General features: G+C 34.2%; 1 protein-coding gene across 2 annotated transcripts in view; it reads right to left on the reverse strand.

Moving 5' to 3' along the window:
* Positions 1-988: 988 nt before the first annotated feature.
* LOC126378171 (GTP cyclohydrolase 1) overlaps positions 989-12922 on the reverse strand; it is a 34679-nt gene continuing 22745 nt past the window's right edge. The window contains exons 2-7 of one of the 2 annotated variants that reach the window (XM_050026369.1): positions 9215-9493; positions 5721-5828; positions 5083-5184; positions 4460-4625; positions 3960-4076; positions 989-3022 (exon numbers count right to left, since the gene is read on the reverse strand). In XM_050026369.1, the coding sequence (XP_049882326.1) occupies positions 2893-3022; positions 3960-4076; positions 4460-4625; positions 5083-5184; positions 5721-5828; positions 9215-9473 (882 nt within the window). In that variant the 5' untranslated portion in view covers positions 9474-9493 and the 3' untranslated portion in view covers positions 989-2892. The remainder of the gene's footprint in view (positions 3023-3959; positions 4077-4459; positions 4626-5082; positions 5185-5720; positions 5829-9214; positions 9494-12922) is intronic. The other variant, XM_050026370.1, reaches the window with a different exon arrangement.

Below are 12922 nucleotides of genomic sequence, written 5' to 3' on the forward strand. Positions count from 1 at the left end.
CGTGCCGACTAGGAGTCGAAGTGGTTGCCATGGTCGAAATCGGTCGGCGATCATCATCATCATCATCAAATTATAAAATAAATTGATATTGGTGCTGATTCCAGTACACACCATCTAATTTTATTTTAAAATTTACCTGTCATTTTCTTATCCGACGAAAAGGAAAGGGACGAATAATTGACAGTCATAAAATTTATGAAACACGTCAATTTTAGGCCGAAATTTAAAAAACCCTTCCAAAGTTGGATATTGGCCAATAACCCGACATAATTGAGTGGACAGCACACGAGAAACGGTTTGCATATCAGAAAGGTGCCTACATGTTAATTTCAAAGGTCATTTTAAAATTAACAGTTGCCAATCTCCCGTCCCTTTCCTTTTCGGTGACAGGTATAACTTAAAATAAAATTAGGAGGTGTCTGCAAGAATCGGGGCCATTATTATGTCATAACATACATAATAAGCTAATATGGCAGCTATTTGCCATGTACCTAGTTAAGTATCTTTTGTAGGTAACTACGTATTTTCTTTAATATTTGTGCAATAAAGTATATTTGAATAAAATTGATTGGAAGGAATAAAAAGGTATTTAAAAGATAAATCGTGATCAAAATCTTTCTTTTTACGAGATGTATTGTAGATTTGTGGCATATGGGCTATGGTATTAACTACTTGGCCGGAGAAATGGGGAGTGGAGTCTCTCTTTCACCCGGTACAAAAAAGGAGAAAAAAGGAATTCTCGTTTTTATCATTGATTTATAAAGTATAATAGGTAGGCATGTTACTATTACAGTAAGTTGATATAAAAATTCAAAAAACATAAGTAGGTACCTACTATAGCTTTTTAAATATTCTAAGATAGATAGAAATTAAGAACAGTAAAGTTAGTATATCAATGATGTACTATGTATCATACGGTTTGTTACTAAAAATGTTTTGTTTAACATAAATGTAACAGAAAAGTGGTTGTAAAAATAAAAGACTAAAATCAACTTAAAAATAAAAACCTTTATTTATAAAATCAGAAACTCGTCAAAATTCCACAATATAATCTTAACATATCAAAAATTCGTACATTTACACTTTTCATTAAGGCAACGTTGGGCATCCATCTTTTTTTGAATGTTTTCACATAAAATTAATTCATGTTTTTTTTTTCACAAAAATGTCAAGCATCAGCCATGACTGCTTAAGATTTTTGTCTTTTCAAGAATTAAATAAAGATATTGGTCCACAAATTATTCCATATTTTTTTCACCTGAGAAGTATATCAATCATTTCATACTTTTTGTACTATTCTTTAACAAAATATATTTATAAAATTTATTTCGGAAAATATGGTAAGTTTGGGCAATATTTTCTACCACATTTTCCGTAGAAAAAATATTTTAATATAGTGTCATCATTATTGTCATGAAAATTATTTAATTATTAAATTAAATATTATTTAGGAATAATGTAAAATACTATAAAAGAATAATAACAATATTAGACCCTGGTGAGTCGAAAAAGCGAAGCTGCACGGAAAAGTGTTCGCAAAAAATTACCACTAAGCTATAGGCTAAGGCAGTTTTTCGTAAAATTTTCAAAAAAGGCAAAGTGTTTCAAAATGGTAATGGTGACTTTATCTTTTTTGAAAATAAAAAAACATAACATAAATTGAAATAAGGACATGAATAACCTTTTTTTCAAACAAATTCACACAATATTTTCATAAAAACTCTTTTGGCACATTCACATCCGTATAACAAAATAAGTTACGGATATTTTTTCTAAACTAAAATAAATCGTAATTCCAATTACTTAAAACGACGTTCGTAACATTTGAAGAAAAAAATACACAGTGAAAAAAATATTTTCCAAAAATGGTCGCCAATTTTTATTTTATATGCTAATTATTATTATATGCAAAAACATAGTTACCAAAAATATATTTCGTTTAATATCTCAATTTGATTTTTTATTATTTATAGGTATTTAGTGATGGCGGTTTTATTCTTTGGAAAATATTTTAAACACTTTTTACTGATTAATTATTATTTTCATACAAAATTAAAGTTCTTACTAATAAACGACCAACGTACAAACTCGTGCAAAACATCATTCAAAACTGTGAAATTAAACAACACAAAAATGCAAACCTTGTGAAAATTTTGCAAATTATCATTCTAGTTTAAAAGTAAGAACATTTTATAGAAAACCAAATTTAAATTGTGCTTAACATATGTGAAAATCTGAGCAATACTTTAATCTTCACTTCCAATGTTTTCTGACAACGTAAATCAATGATGTAATTAGGACAAGTATCACACATATTGCTCAGAATTATCTAACACAGATACTATGTACAAAGCACAATTCACATATCCATTCAAATCAAATTATACTCATACATACAAATTCAGCGGAACAAAACCAGCTGAAACGAATAAAGTCTTCGAGATGAAACTCTTTGTTAATTTATCTGACATATATATTTTCTGTTGTAATGATTAATTCCGAAAAATTGAGGTCTTAACGACTATTGTGACATAAATAGTTGCCATCCTTAATGGTGTGGGCCACAAGCCATCAGAAGATCACTTATAGTCCGTTGAAATCCTAAAATATAGATATAGTGAACCGTAAGGCTCAGAAAGGACACAAACAATTTACAGAATTTTATTTAATTATATACTTTTTTAATTTTTAAAGATCGTTTTTTTTATGAATTCTTATGATACCTTTATCTTTGATTATAGAGATTAGGGTTAAAGTCGAAAAATAAAACCTGCCAGAAAAATTAACGATAAAAGACATCTCGAATATCTTTTGAATACGAATACAGTCGAGAAGGAACGAAAATGATAGATACAGCTCCAGTAAAAAGTTACGAACGGCGACATAAGCGTCTCACTTGGAATGTACGAGGTTGAGGAATTCCTCTCGTGTCTTCGGGTCATCGCGGAAAACTCCAAGCATGGTGGATGTGACTGTCTTGCTGTTGATCTTCTGGACTCCTCGCATCACCATGCACATGTGTCTGGAAGGAAGAAATTGGGACGTCAGTTTTGGAGCAGAGCTATTTCCCGGGAATTGCAGTTGGACTTTTTTTTATAAAAAAAACGTAACGTTCCTTTCGGACAAACAAACAAATACCCACATAAAAAAAAAGAAATAAATACCCACAGAAAAAAAAATACATTTCAAAAACAATTTAAAGTCACGTTTCTTATTTATGTTTTATGATATTAAATCGTAAGATAATAATATAATTATTAAAAAAATAAACAGGTAACTAGTCCCAAACGTACCTATAGGTATTATTACTATGCAGTAATGTAATCTATTCTATAAAATTTTAGTGCAGGATAAAGATTTTCTTTAGATTTTCAACTTTTTATTACATGCTGTAACCAAAGTAGCGACATCTATCGTGCCAGACGCTTATTACTTAGCGCCTGTTCATATAGATCATTATGATCTAGTATCGACGACAGAATGGTTAAAAATGTTAGCTTGATTACATAGATGGCGCTGTAGTTTTCAATGTAGTAGTAAGTAGATATTTTTACAATCTTGTACATACATTGAAAAATGATAACATAAGCTATATCCCAATGGGGGTAGTCAGAGGTACATCCATCGCAAGATCAACTAATGAGTGGGAAAAATGATGATGAATTGAATAACAATTATAAATGTTAAACAAGAATTGATAAGTTCTCAATAACATGCGGTCATTCTCAGCAGTACCAAGAATTCCAAAATTTAAACCTAAAATATGGTTACCCTAAAACCGAAATTGAAAATCGTCATCGATTCGACGAATGGAAATCGACATGAAAGAGGTCGTAAAAACTTGAAAGATCCTAAAATTAAAATATCAGTTTGAACCTGCCAGTTTCTCGTAGCGATGCTAAAGTTATTTTCTAGAATGCTATATTAGGTAAGTATGCAAAAACGTAAGTAGTACTCACACTCCCTCAATAACGACAGCCACGCCGGCGGGGCGTACGGCCTGGGTGACGGCGATGGCGATCTGCTTCGTCAGCCTCTCCTGCACCTGCAGTCGCCTGGAGAAGATCTCCACGATTCTGGAAAACAATACACTTGATATTAATAACGAACATTGATTTTGTATTTGAAAAATCGGAGCACGCAGAACTAGTAAATGTAGGAAAAAGGCAGTCGGTCAAGTTCAGTCAGTTATTAACTAATGGGACGAGCGTGTTAGCCATTACACCACCGGGTCCACCTCCTGTCCATGCGAAATTCTTTCGGCTTGACAAGAGCTGCGGTTTCAAGTCCCGCCCAAGTCAGATTTTTTTTTGACTTAAATTTTCTCATTGTGATTTGTAATTAGAACAACCACAACACTAACTATGGTAGGGCATTAGCGAAGTTACAGACAATCCTATCAATCCCATAGATTCTATTCGATTACACTGTTGTCTTTAGTTTAAATGGTATTTCTTACCTGGCCAACTTGCTAAGCCCAAGGATCTTTCCTTGAGGCAGGTATCCGATGGAGACTTTCCCATAGAATGGCACCAAGTGATGCTCACACATGGAGAACATTTCAATATCCTTCACCACCACCATCTCATCAGTATCTTCGTCGAATATAGCGTTGTTTAGCACCTCTGAAACAAAGACGTTAGGTTTGAATTTGCGTTTGCTCGCGATTTTTTGTTAGCGCCTTAGAAGGTTGTTGGTAAAAAAATATTTATAGATTCTCCGGAAAGTGTATTGGGGGATTTCAGGGTTTATAGTGATGAAGTAAAGGTGCAATTTTTTGCCTTACTTGAAGCTTGTAAGTACTTATTACAGAAGATGTATGAGAAAGAATAATTAATGTAGGTAACGTGGAAAATAATGAATGAATAATGAAAAGAAAAAAATGAGAGAAGAGACTATAGTCACCGTTATCGGATACGATAAGGACTACTTACTGATGTAATACGTAGGCTCACCTATAATCAGGGTTGATGAGGTTGGTAACTTGGTAATCCACATCACAACCCACATGATAAAAAAGATGAGGATAACTGAGTCACGACAATATAGGTTAAATTGATTCAACAAGTTATGTGTTCTTACCTTCAAGGCTCTGGTCATAGCCCTTGGTGAAGAAGAGCATAGCTTTAGCGGCGCGCTCCGGAGTCTTCAGGAGACCCTGTCTCTCTGGGTCTTCGCCCAGCCCTGAAATATCACGTTTAAATTAAAACAAGGAACACAGCGTTTTTTGCACAAAATTAGTCCTACGAGCCATCATAGAGTACACCAGAAAGAACTTCCCAAACTTTTGAATTTGCAACCTTTTAGGCTTACTGTTACTGTAGTGGTAATAGACTGAAGCATCATCATGATCCAATGTCCAATCGGATTCTGCAGATATTAGATTTCTGTAACTGATTTGCCGCTTGCAATACAATTACAATTTACGTCCCTGATTACTAATAATATTGGCAGAACCAAAAGAATTATTTTTTAATGGTTTGGTTGGAGTTCAGTATAAATAGGGTTGCTAACTCTAAAATCTGTCGCCTAAGACAAGAAGTGTGAAAACCCCGGATTTCGGAGCTTGCAACCCGGATATTTAAACACGGGCGAACCGAGACGGGATATGAGAGTTTGAATTTGAAGGCAGGACGCAAGATGCTTCTAAAATAGGACAAATCCGGGGAAACACGATAGGATGACAGCTGTAAGTATAAAGTGTAAGTAGAGGATCCTACCTGTAAGCAGCAATCTGTAGGAGTTGGCCATGTCGGGCAGGAGAGCCTCTCTGGTGGGCGGCCGGTGGTCGAGCTCCAGATCATGGTGGAATGTGCAGTTCTCATGGCCTGGAACAAGGAAAATTCAATGTTAATATCGGCTATTTTCTTAACAATGTGAGGAAACCCACATACACAGGAACAGGAAACGCGTTTGGGGTATGTGACATAACATGTATTTGGCTGGTTTTCCCTTCGCGGGATGGAAGGTCAGACAGGCTGAGGTTTCTGTAAAAAACGGACCTGTTAAACCTTCAACTTAGGTAAGCAGACCCGGCGGACACAGGATAACACTAGGGAGATGAATGCTGAGTATTGCATTCCGGCCAAGTAGTTAATGCCATCTGCGGCAAATCTACAATATGTCACGTCAAAAAAAAAAAAAGAGTATTGCATGCTGAAGAGATTTTGTCGAGTTTTTAGAACTCTGTCGCATTAAAATATTTAACATCCAGTCAGAATATGATTCAATTTGTCAAATAAGTTAAAGCGACATGGTTGTAAAGTTTTATTGTTTTTTTTTTTGTAGCTCGTGACTGCACATACAGACATTCATTACGAACTCATGACAATAATAGATCATTTAATCGGTTATAAAAAGAAGTATATGCCATTTTTAGTATTTTTACAGTAATGAGATGTGGTTTTCCTTATAATCTATGTTTATAATGGTTGTCCATTGTGTGTATTTGTGACCACAAAATAAATAAAAACAGAAAAATTATGACTCATTTTTTTCCTTTCCGTTTTTGCTATTTTTCGGTGGTCGGGGATTTTGCGGCACCTTTGTCCTTGTTTTGTTAGAAAATGCATTTTTTTTTGTTAGAGAATTAATAGTTTATGATGTCAGTTTAGGTAATTAGGTTTTTTGACGTGACTTATAGTGAATTTGCCGCAAATGGTATTAATTACAAATATTTTATCAAACAAATTGTCTTATAATTAACAGCTTTTTTAAATGTGTTTTAAATTAAGTATATATATTAAATTATTTAAGTATATTGTTTCAATAGTTTTTCATATTAAATATTTTTTTAATGGTATTTAATAATAATAATAATAAAACACTTTATTGCACACAAATTCACAAAACATTATTAGTATTTATTATTTTTCTTATTATTAATCATTACCTATTCAAAAAAACATATTAGCGATACAGCACAGTCATATAAAATAATTTGAACCTTTACAGCTTTTAAAGCGCTTTTGACAATTAAGTTATACTTAAGCTCTTTGTGTCGCGAAAATGTTAATTCGAAAGACTTTACCGGATCCAAACGCCATTTTCCTCCAACTTATGTCATCAAAACTTGACTGTGGCATAAATTAACAAATACTTTATTGCACACACATAAAGATACATTAAACAAAGAACACAATGCTGAGTAGCTATCTCTTCCTGGCAACTTTCGGCAAACTATCAACAGGCAATCTATCAATGTGTATGCCCGGAATGTAACTGACCTTATATGGTACAAGACTCTAGTTATGTACACTTACCTAAGCTTAGCCTTATGCAATGTATGTCTCGAGTTACAGTATGCTTAAACTTACGAGTTCGTAAGGACTATGGGCGCTTTATTATGCATTTATACGCTTGAATGGGCGGGTAAAAATTTCCATGATTGAACGTAGACAATCACAGACAATCAATCAATCGTTGATAGTATATAAACATTAGCTTCAGAACTGTATGACCAATTGGGCTAGTCATAGGTACTTCCATCGCAGGATGAACTAAGCACCCACGTTTGACCGAGTTTTCTGTTAGACAAACGTGATAGGTAGCCGTATCGCCGTCTATAATGCTCGAGCCAAAAGTGTTAGTGAAAATTGCACTTACACATACAACATAACGCCTATATCCTAGCAGAGTTAGGCAGATATGCATAGTAATACTGTTTTGATAAAATTGGTATAGAGTTAGATAAGACTTTGGAAAAGAACATAGTATAGCTTTTTTTGTGGGATAAATATATCGCGCGATAACCGAAGTCCACGCGAACATAATCGCGGGGGAAAACAACTGATAATAAAATTAAATTATATACATGGCGTATGAAACAAAACAAGAACGCCCCGATATCGACCCCGCCGGCGTGGCCTGCAGCGCTTATCGCTATCAGCCCACTAGGGTGTATTAATTTTTTCAAATATAATCCTCTCAGAGAAGATGCCCTTTGGCTAAATTTGGTATCGGACGAGAGCCGTCAGCTCTATATGTCCGGCCAAATATGTCTCGTGTATGTCTTGTGTATGTGTGTATGTTGTCTATATGTCTGTCTGTCTGTGTCTGTGGTGTCTGGGAGTAATAAATCTTTCTTTCTTTCAAATAGTTAATCTACAATATGTCGAGTCAAAATAAAATGGAATTACGTACAGTTTGCAAATTATAGCAAACGTTATGTAAAGTACTTAGTATGTATGTTGCAACCATTACGGATATTTGCATAAGTTTGCTATAATCTGTAGTTCAATGACATTTAATAATGATCGTGTTACAATATGACTTCGGTAATTTTGTTTAGCTATATTAAATTGTACAGTCATGACCAATATAATGTAACCGTTTTTGGACTCTGTCGCACTAACATATTTGACTTTTAGTGAGACTTACCGTTCAATTTGTCAAAAAAGTTAATGTGACATGGTACCAAAGTGTATACATATTAATGCTCGTGACCGTATGTACGATCATACGTAAATACAACACGTAATCTATTGGATGGTTCAAGGCAGAAGATGTATAAAAATATATTACAGAAATATGTTTTTAACTTGACCTCTTGTAAAGCCGCAAATGTTATTTTAACACAAAAAAACCCAAATCGAAACTGAAGCCGTGGCTGTCCAGTTGGTAGAACGCTTGCCTCTCACTTTGAGGTCGAAGGTTCGAATCCAGCACAGGCCCAAACCTATGATTGTCGAATTTATTTCCGAATTCATGTTTGGATCATAAAATGCGGCGAAGAAAAACATCGTGAGGAAACTCACATTCCCGAGAAATGCATTTTCGTAGGTATGTGACCTAACCTGTATCGGGCTGGTTTTCCCTTCGCGGGTTGGAAGGTCAGATAGGCAGTCGCTTCTGTAAAAAACCTGTCAAATCTTCAGGTTAGGTAAGCGGACCCTGTGAAAAACGGGATAATGCTAGGGGGAGGGGTTAAAAAGTTGCTTAATAGCCTCTCGTGATTAATGAATATAAAAATTATAATGCCTAATGACACTCAGAAAGATCGAATTAAAAACTGGTTTGATAAAAACGGGTAGAAATGTCGACTATAAAATTAACAACTTTTTAAAAAAGGTATACAAAACAGCTGATTGAGGGAAGTCCTGCGCCCATCAGTGGACGTGTACTTATAGGTTGCTTATAAAATAAAATACAATTAGGTCAGTTATTCAATTCACAACACACAGGAGAAAAGATGACGAAGAAAAATAATACAAACCAGGTGTGGTGGATGTCCTAGGTGTCATTGGTGTGCCAGGAACCTCTAGTTCACTCTCAGCATCGTTCAAGTGGAAATTCTTCAAAGCTTCAGGAGTTTTCTTATATTTGCTCACGAAAGACTTTCCCGCGCTTTCGCCATTTTCTTTTTCCTCCGAAATTGAATTGCGAATCGAACGTGAACTCACTCGACGAATGAGAGAAGACGGCGGGACGGCGGGCTGTTCTGAATTCAAATCCTTTCCATTGACCGCGGCCATTTTGTGTTCATTAATTTCGTCTAAAAAGTTTTTATAAATAATTTATTCAGCCAGTTACTTTATTATTTTAATTTAAATAGAAATACGTTCGTTTCGTACGGATTGCGACGCGCTACTAAAACAGTGAAGAACAATTTGTATGTATTGTGCTCTGACCCGTAAAAGGTTATCGAGTGTTATAATTTATGTAAGTTAATATATTTTTGATGTCATATATAATATGAGTATAACCAGAGAAAGTTGCTATCGTTACAATGTCTGACGAAAGTATTAATTGGTCGTTAACCTAATGATAGGAAGAATTTCAACCTCCAAGCTATATCGTATCCCCCGCAAAGTAAGTATTTGTTACACTGGGAGTAAAAATCATTAGGATAGCAGGTTCTGGGCATGTCGTAAAAACCGACAGACATAGCGTCCTGACACCTACTCTGAAAGTGCTTTCCTGCCCTTTTGAAAGGGGCCTCCTTACAAAATTACTGTCATACAAATAAGTGGGTAAAAAAAATGTGTATCAAAATTGATTATTCCCGCTAAATACAGGAAGAAAAAACCATTATTCATGTTAATTTTTCTTTTGATATTGAGTCAAAAGACGAAAAAGTTTCTGTATCCAAGTTCCAAAAAAAATACCAGTGGTGGTGGTGATATGTCAATGCTGTACGTACTTATTAAAAAAAAAAAAACAATACATTCGCGCGCTACTTGTCATATTGTAGCGACCTATACAAGAAAACAAGTTCAATATATTAATTTTCAATATGAAAATATTACCTAGCTATTTTCCTTGTAAGTGAAGTATAAAGCACTACTTTATTGCTCGGGAGAAAGTACTATTCTCAAATAGTTGTAATGACCACTTCCCTGAATAATGAAAGTGACAAAAGTACTATTATCACTCACTTAGATACAATTTTAGTTTATTTTTTTGACGTGACTAATTGTAGATTTGCCGCAGATGGCATTAACTATTTGGCCGGATAAATGGGGAGCGCTGAAGGCTCTCACCCGGTACAACGTTTAAGACAACAGGCCTGAGGGTGCCCAGTTGGGCGCGAACCTCGGCTCAGGGCGTCGTCTGAGAGGAAAAATATTTGAAAGAATTAATCGACCCTAGCGGGTCGATGGCGATAAGCGCTGATTGAGGGAAATCGTCGACCACGCCGGTGGGGTCGGTATCGGCGTCCTGACGATACAATTTTGTGTTACAATTCTTAATTTAACCGTAAAACTTAACACGACTAGTTACTTCCTATTTCTTATTACTTACTTTATTTTTTTATTTTATATTTTTCATTTTATTGTATTGCACCGTCGCGCGGGATGGATAAACTTTCTTCACCCTAAGACTGCCTGGCGGAAATTGCTGTTTAGCAATAAGGCCGCCTATTGTGCTTATGTTATCCGTCTGTACATGTCCTGTGTTTATGTTTTTGTGCAATAAAGAATTGTTGATTGGTCGATTGATTGACTGACTACTTTGTATGAGGCAAACAAGTTATTGATACAATTAATTACCTTTATCTTGACCTACACGGTAAATCAATCAAGAACATACGTCTAACGTAAATAAAATACAACACTATTATGTTGGATTACATATTTGTTACAAGTTAGTAAAAAGGGTCATCATTTTAATTATTTTGATTACTCTATTGCTGTAGTTAAAATAATTATCTTAATCTTATCTTATCTAGCCTAAAGTGTCCCACTGCTGGGCAAAGGCCTCCCTCCATTTCTACCAGGACTCTCTCTCCAGTGCTTCCTCCGGCCAGCCTTCAACAATAGTAGTCGTGTTACAGTTAAGTAATTATTGTAATACAAAATTGTATCTTAATAGTGCATTTATCACTTTCATTATTCAGGGAAGTGGTCATTACAACTACTTGGGAATAGTTCTTTCTCCCGAGTAATAAAATAGTGCTTCATACTACACTTACAAGGAAAATAGCTAATATTTTCATATTGAAAATTAATAATTATAATTTACATAATTTAGATATATTATTCTTAACTGTCTTAAACCATTGTATGTAACTCGTTTGTGCACTAGAGTATTGTTCATTTAAGTTTTGTTATTGTTTTCTTTTAATTTCGGTTCAATAGTTAACGCAATCTGTGATATCCTGTTATTGGCTAAGACACTATGTAATTTAGATACTTACTTAAACTTTAACTGCTGTTGGAGATCTTATGAATAAAAAAAAATCCAAACAAATAAAATTCAGACTTTGGAACTAGTAAAAAAGTAGCTACTAAGCGGCAGCGGTTATAAAAAAAGACAAAACAGGTTTTTTTTTCTCGCACGAAATTCACCTTGATATTGGTACATTAACCTAGATTGAAAAGTAAAGGTTAACTTACAAGGTTAAAGTCAACTTCCGGTTAGTTTGCATACTTGCGATTTTTTATTGAGTAACTTCGCGGGGCTTAGAGGTTATTTAAAAAAAAGTAAATAAACAATTTTTGGTTTTTTAACTTGGCGTAATATTTAATTTCTGCTGCTTAGCTTTGTTTTTTTTTTAAATTTAAAAATGATTCATCTTTACTTCACAATTAGGTAGATAAGTTCGTAAACCTTTTTTTTTCGTAAACTTTAATTCTTTAAGTAGTATGTATAAATGTTACAATAAATATTAGTTTTTAGTGTATTTAAAGTCTGGTAATGACATAATGGTGCTAATTCCTGTAAATACCATCTAATTTTATTTTAAGTTATATCTGTCCTTTTCTTATCCGCCGAAAAGGAAAGGGACGGGTAATCGACAAGCATAAAAATGGAACACACGTCAATTTTAAGCACAAATCTAAACCAACCGTCTAAAAATTTTACGTCAGTCAATAACCCGACACATTAATTTACTCATTCTTCCTAAAATTAAGAGCTGTGAATCATCCGTCCCTTTCCTTTTCGACGGATACGAAAATGACGGATATAACCTAAAATAAAATTAGGTGGTGTCTGCAGGAATCGGGGCCAATATTTCAAAAACCTGTAAGTCAAAAGCGATCATTTTATACGAAAAATCTAAAGCTTTTAAGTACGATTCACTTCTCTTCTGTAACCTCTAAAGTTGGGCATTGAATAAATAAACTTTATAAAGACAGTTGCAAAAATAAGTTTGAATCTGGGTGGAGTCGCTTATATTTTTTGAAATGTAAAAAATTGAAAAAGGGTTCCACTTTGCCTACTGACTGCCTACCCATTTTGGATTTAAAGCGTGAATTTGTGTGTGTATGTTAAAATATATAACCGTAATCATTCTGGTTTCTAGAATTGTTTACTAAATCGACTAATGGACTGGATTCCAAAGCCGGCAATTAAAAAAATACCATTTAAAAAGTAAAAGTATTCGTCGGGACCAGTTCGCTTTCATCAATTATTGCGTAACCACTTTCTTTGCTTTTAATTATGAAAATAAAACATATTTTTTATTAAATTTTGGGGT

This window comes from Pectinophora gossypiella, chromosome 25, assembly GCF_024362695.1.
Source record: "Pectinophora gossypiella chromosome 25, ilPecGoss1.1, whole genome shotgun sequence".
Classification (NCBI taxonomy): domain Eukaryota; kingdom Metazoa; phylum Arthropoda; class Insecta; order Lepidoptera; family Gelechiidae; genus Pectinophora; species Pectinophora gossypiella.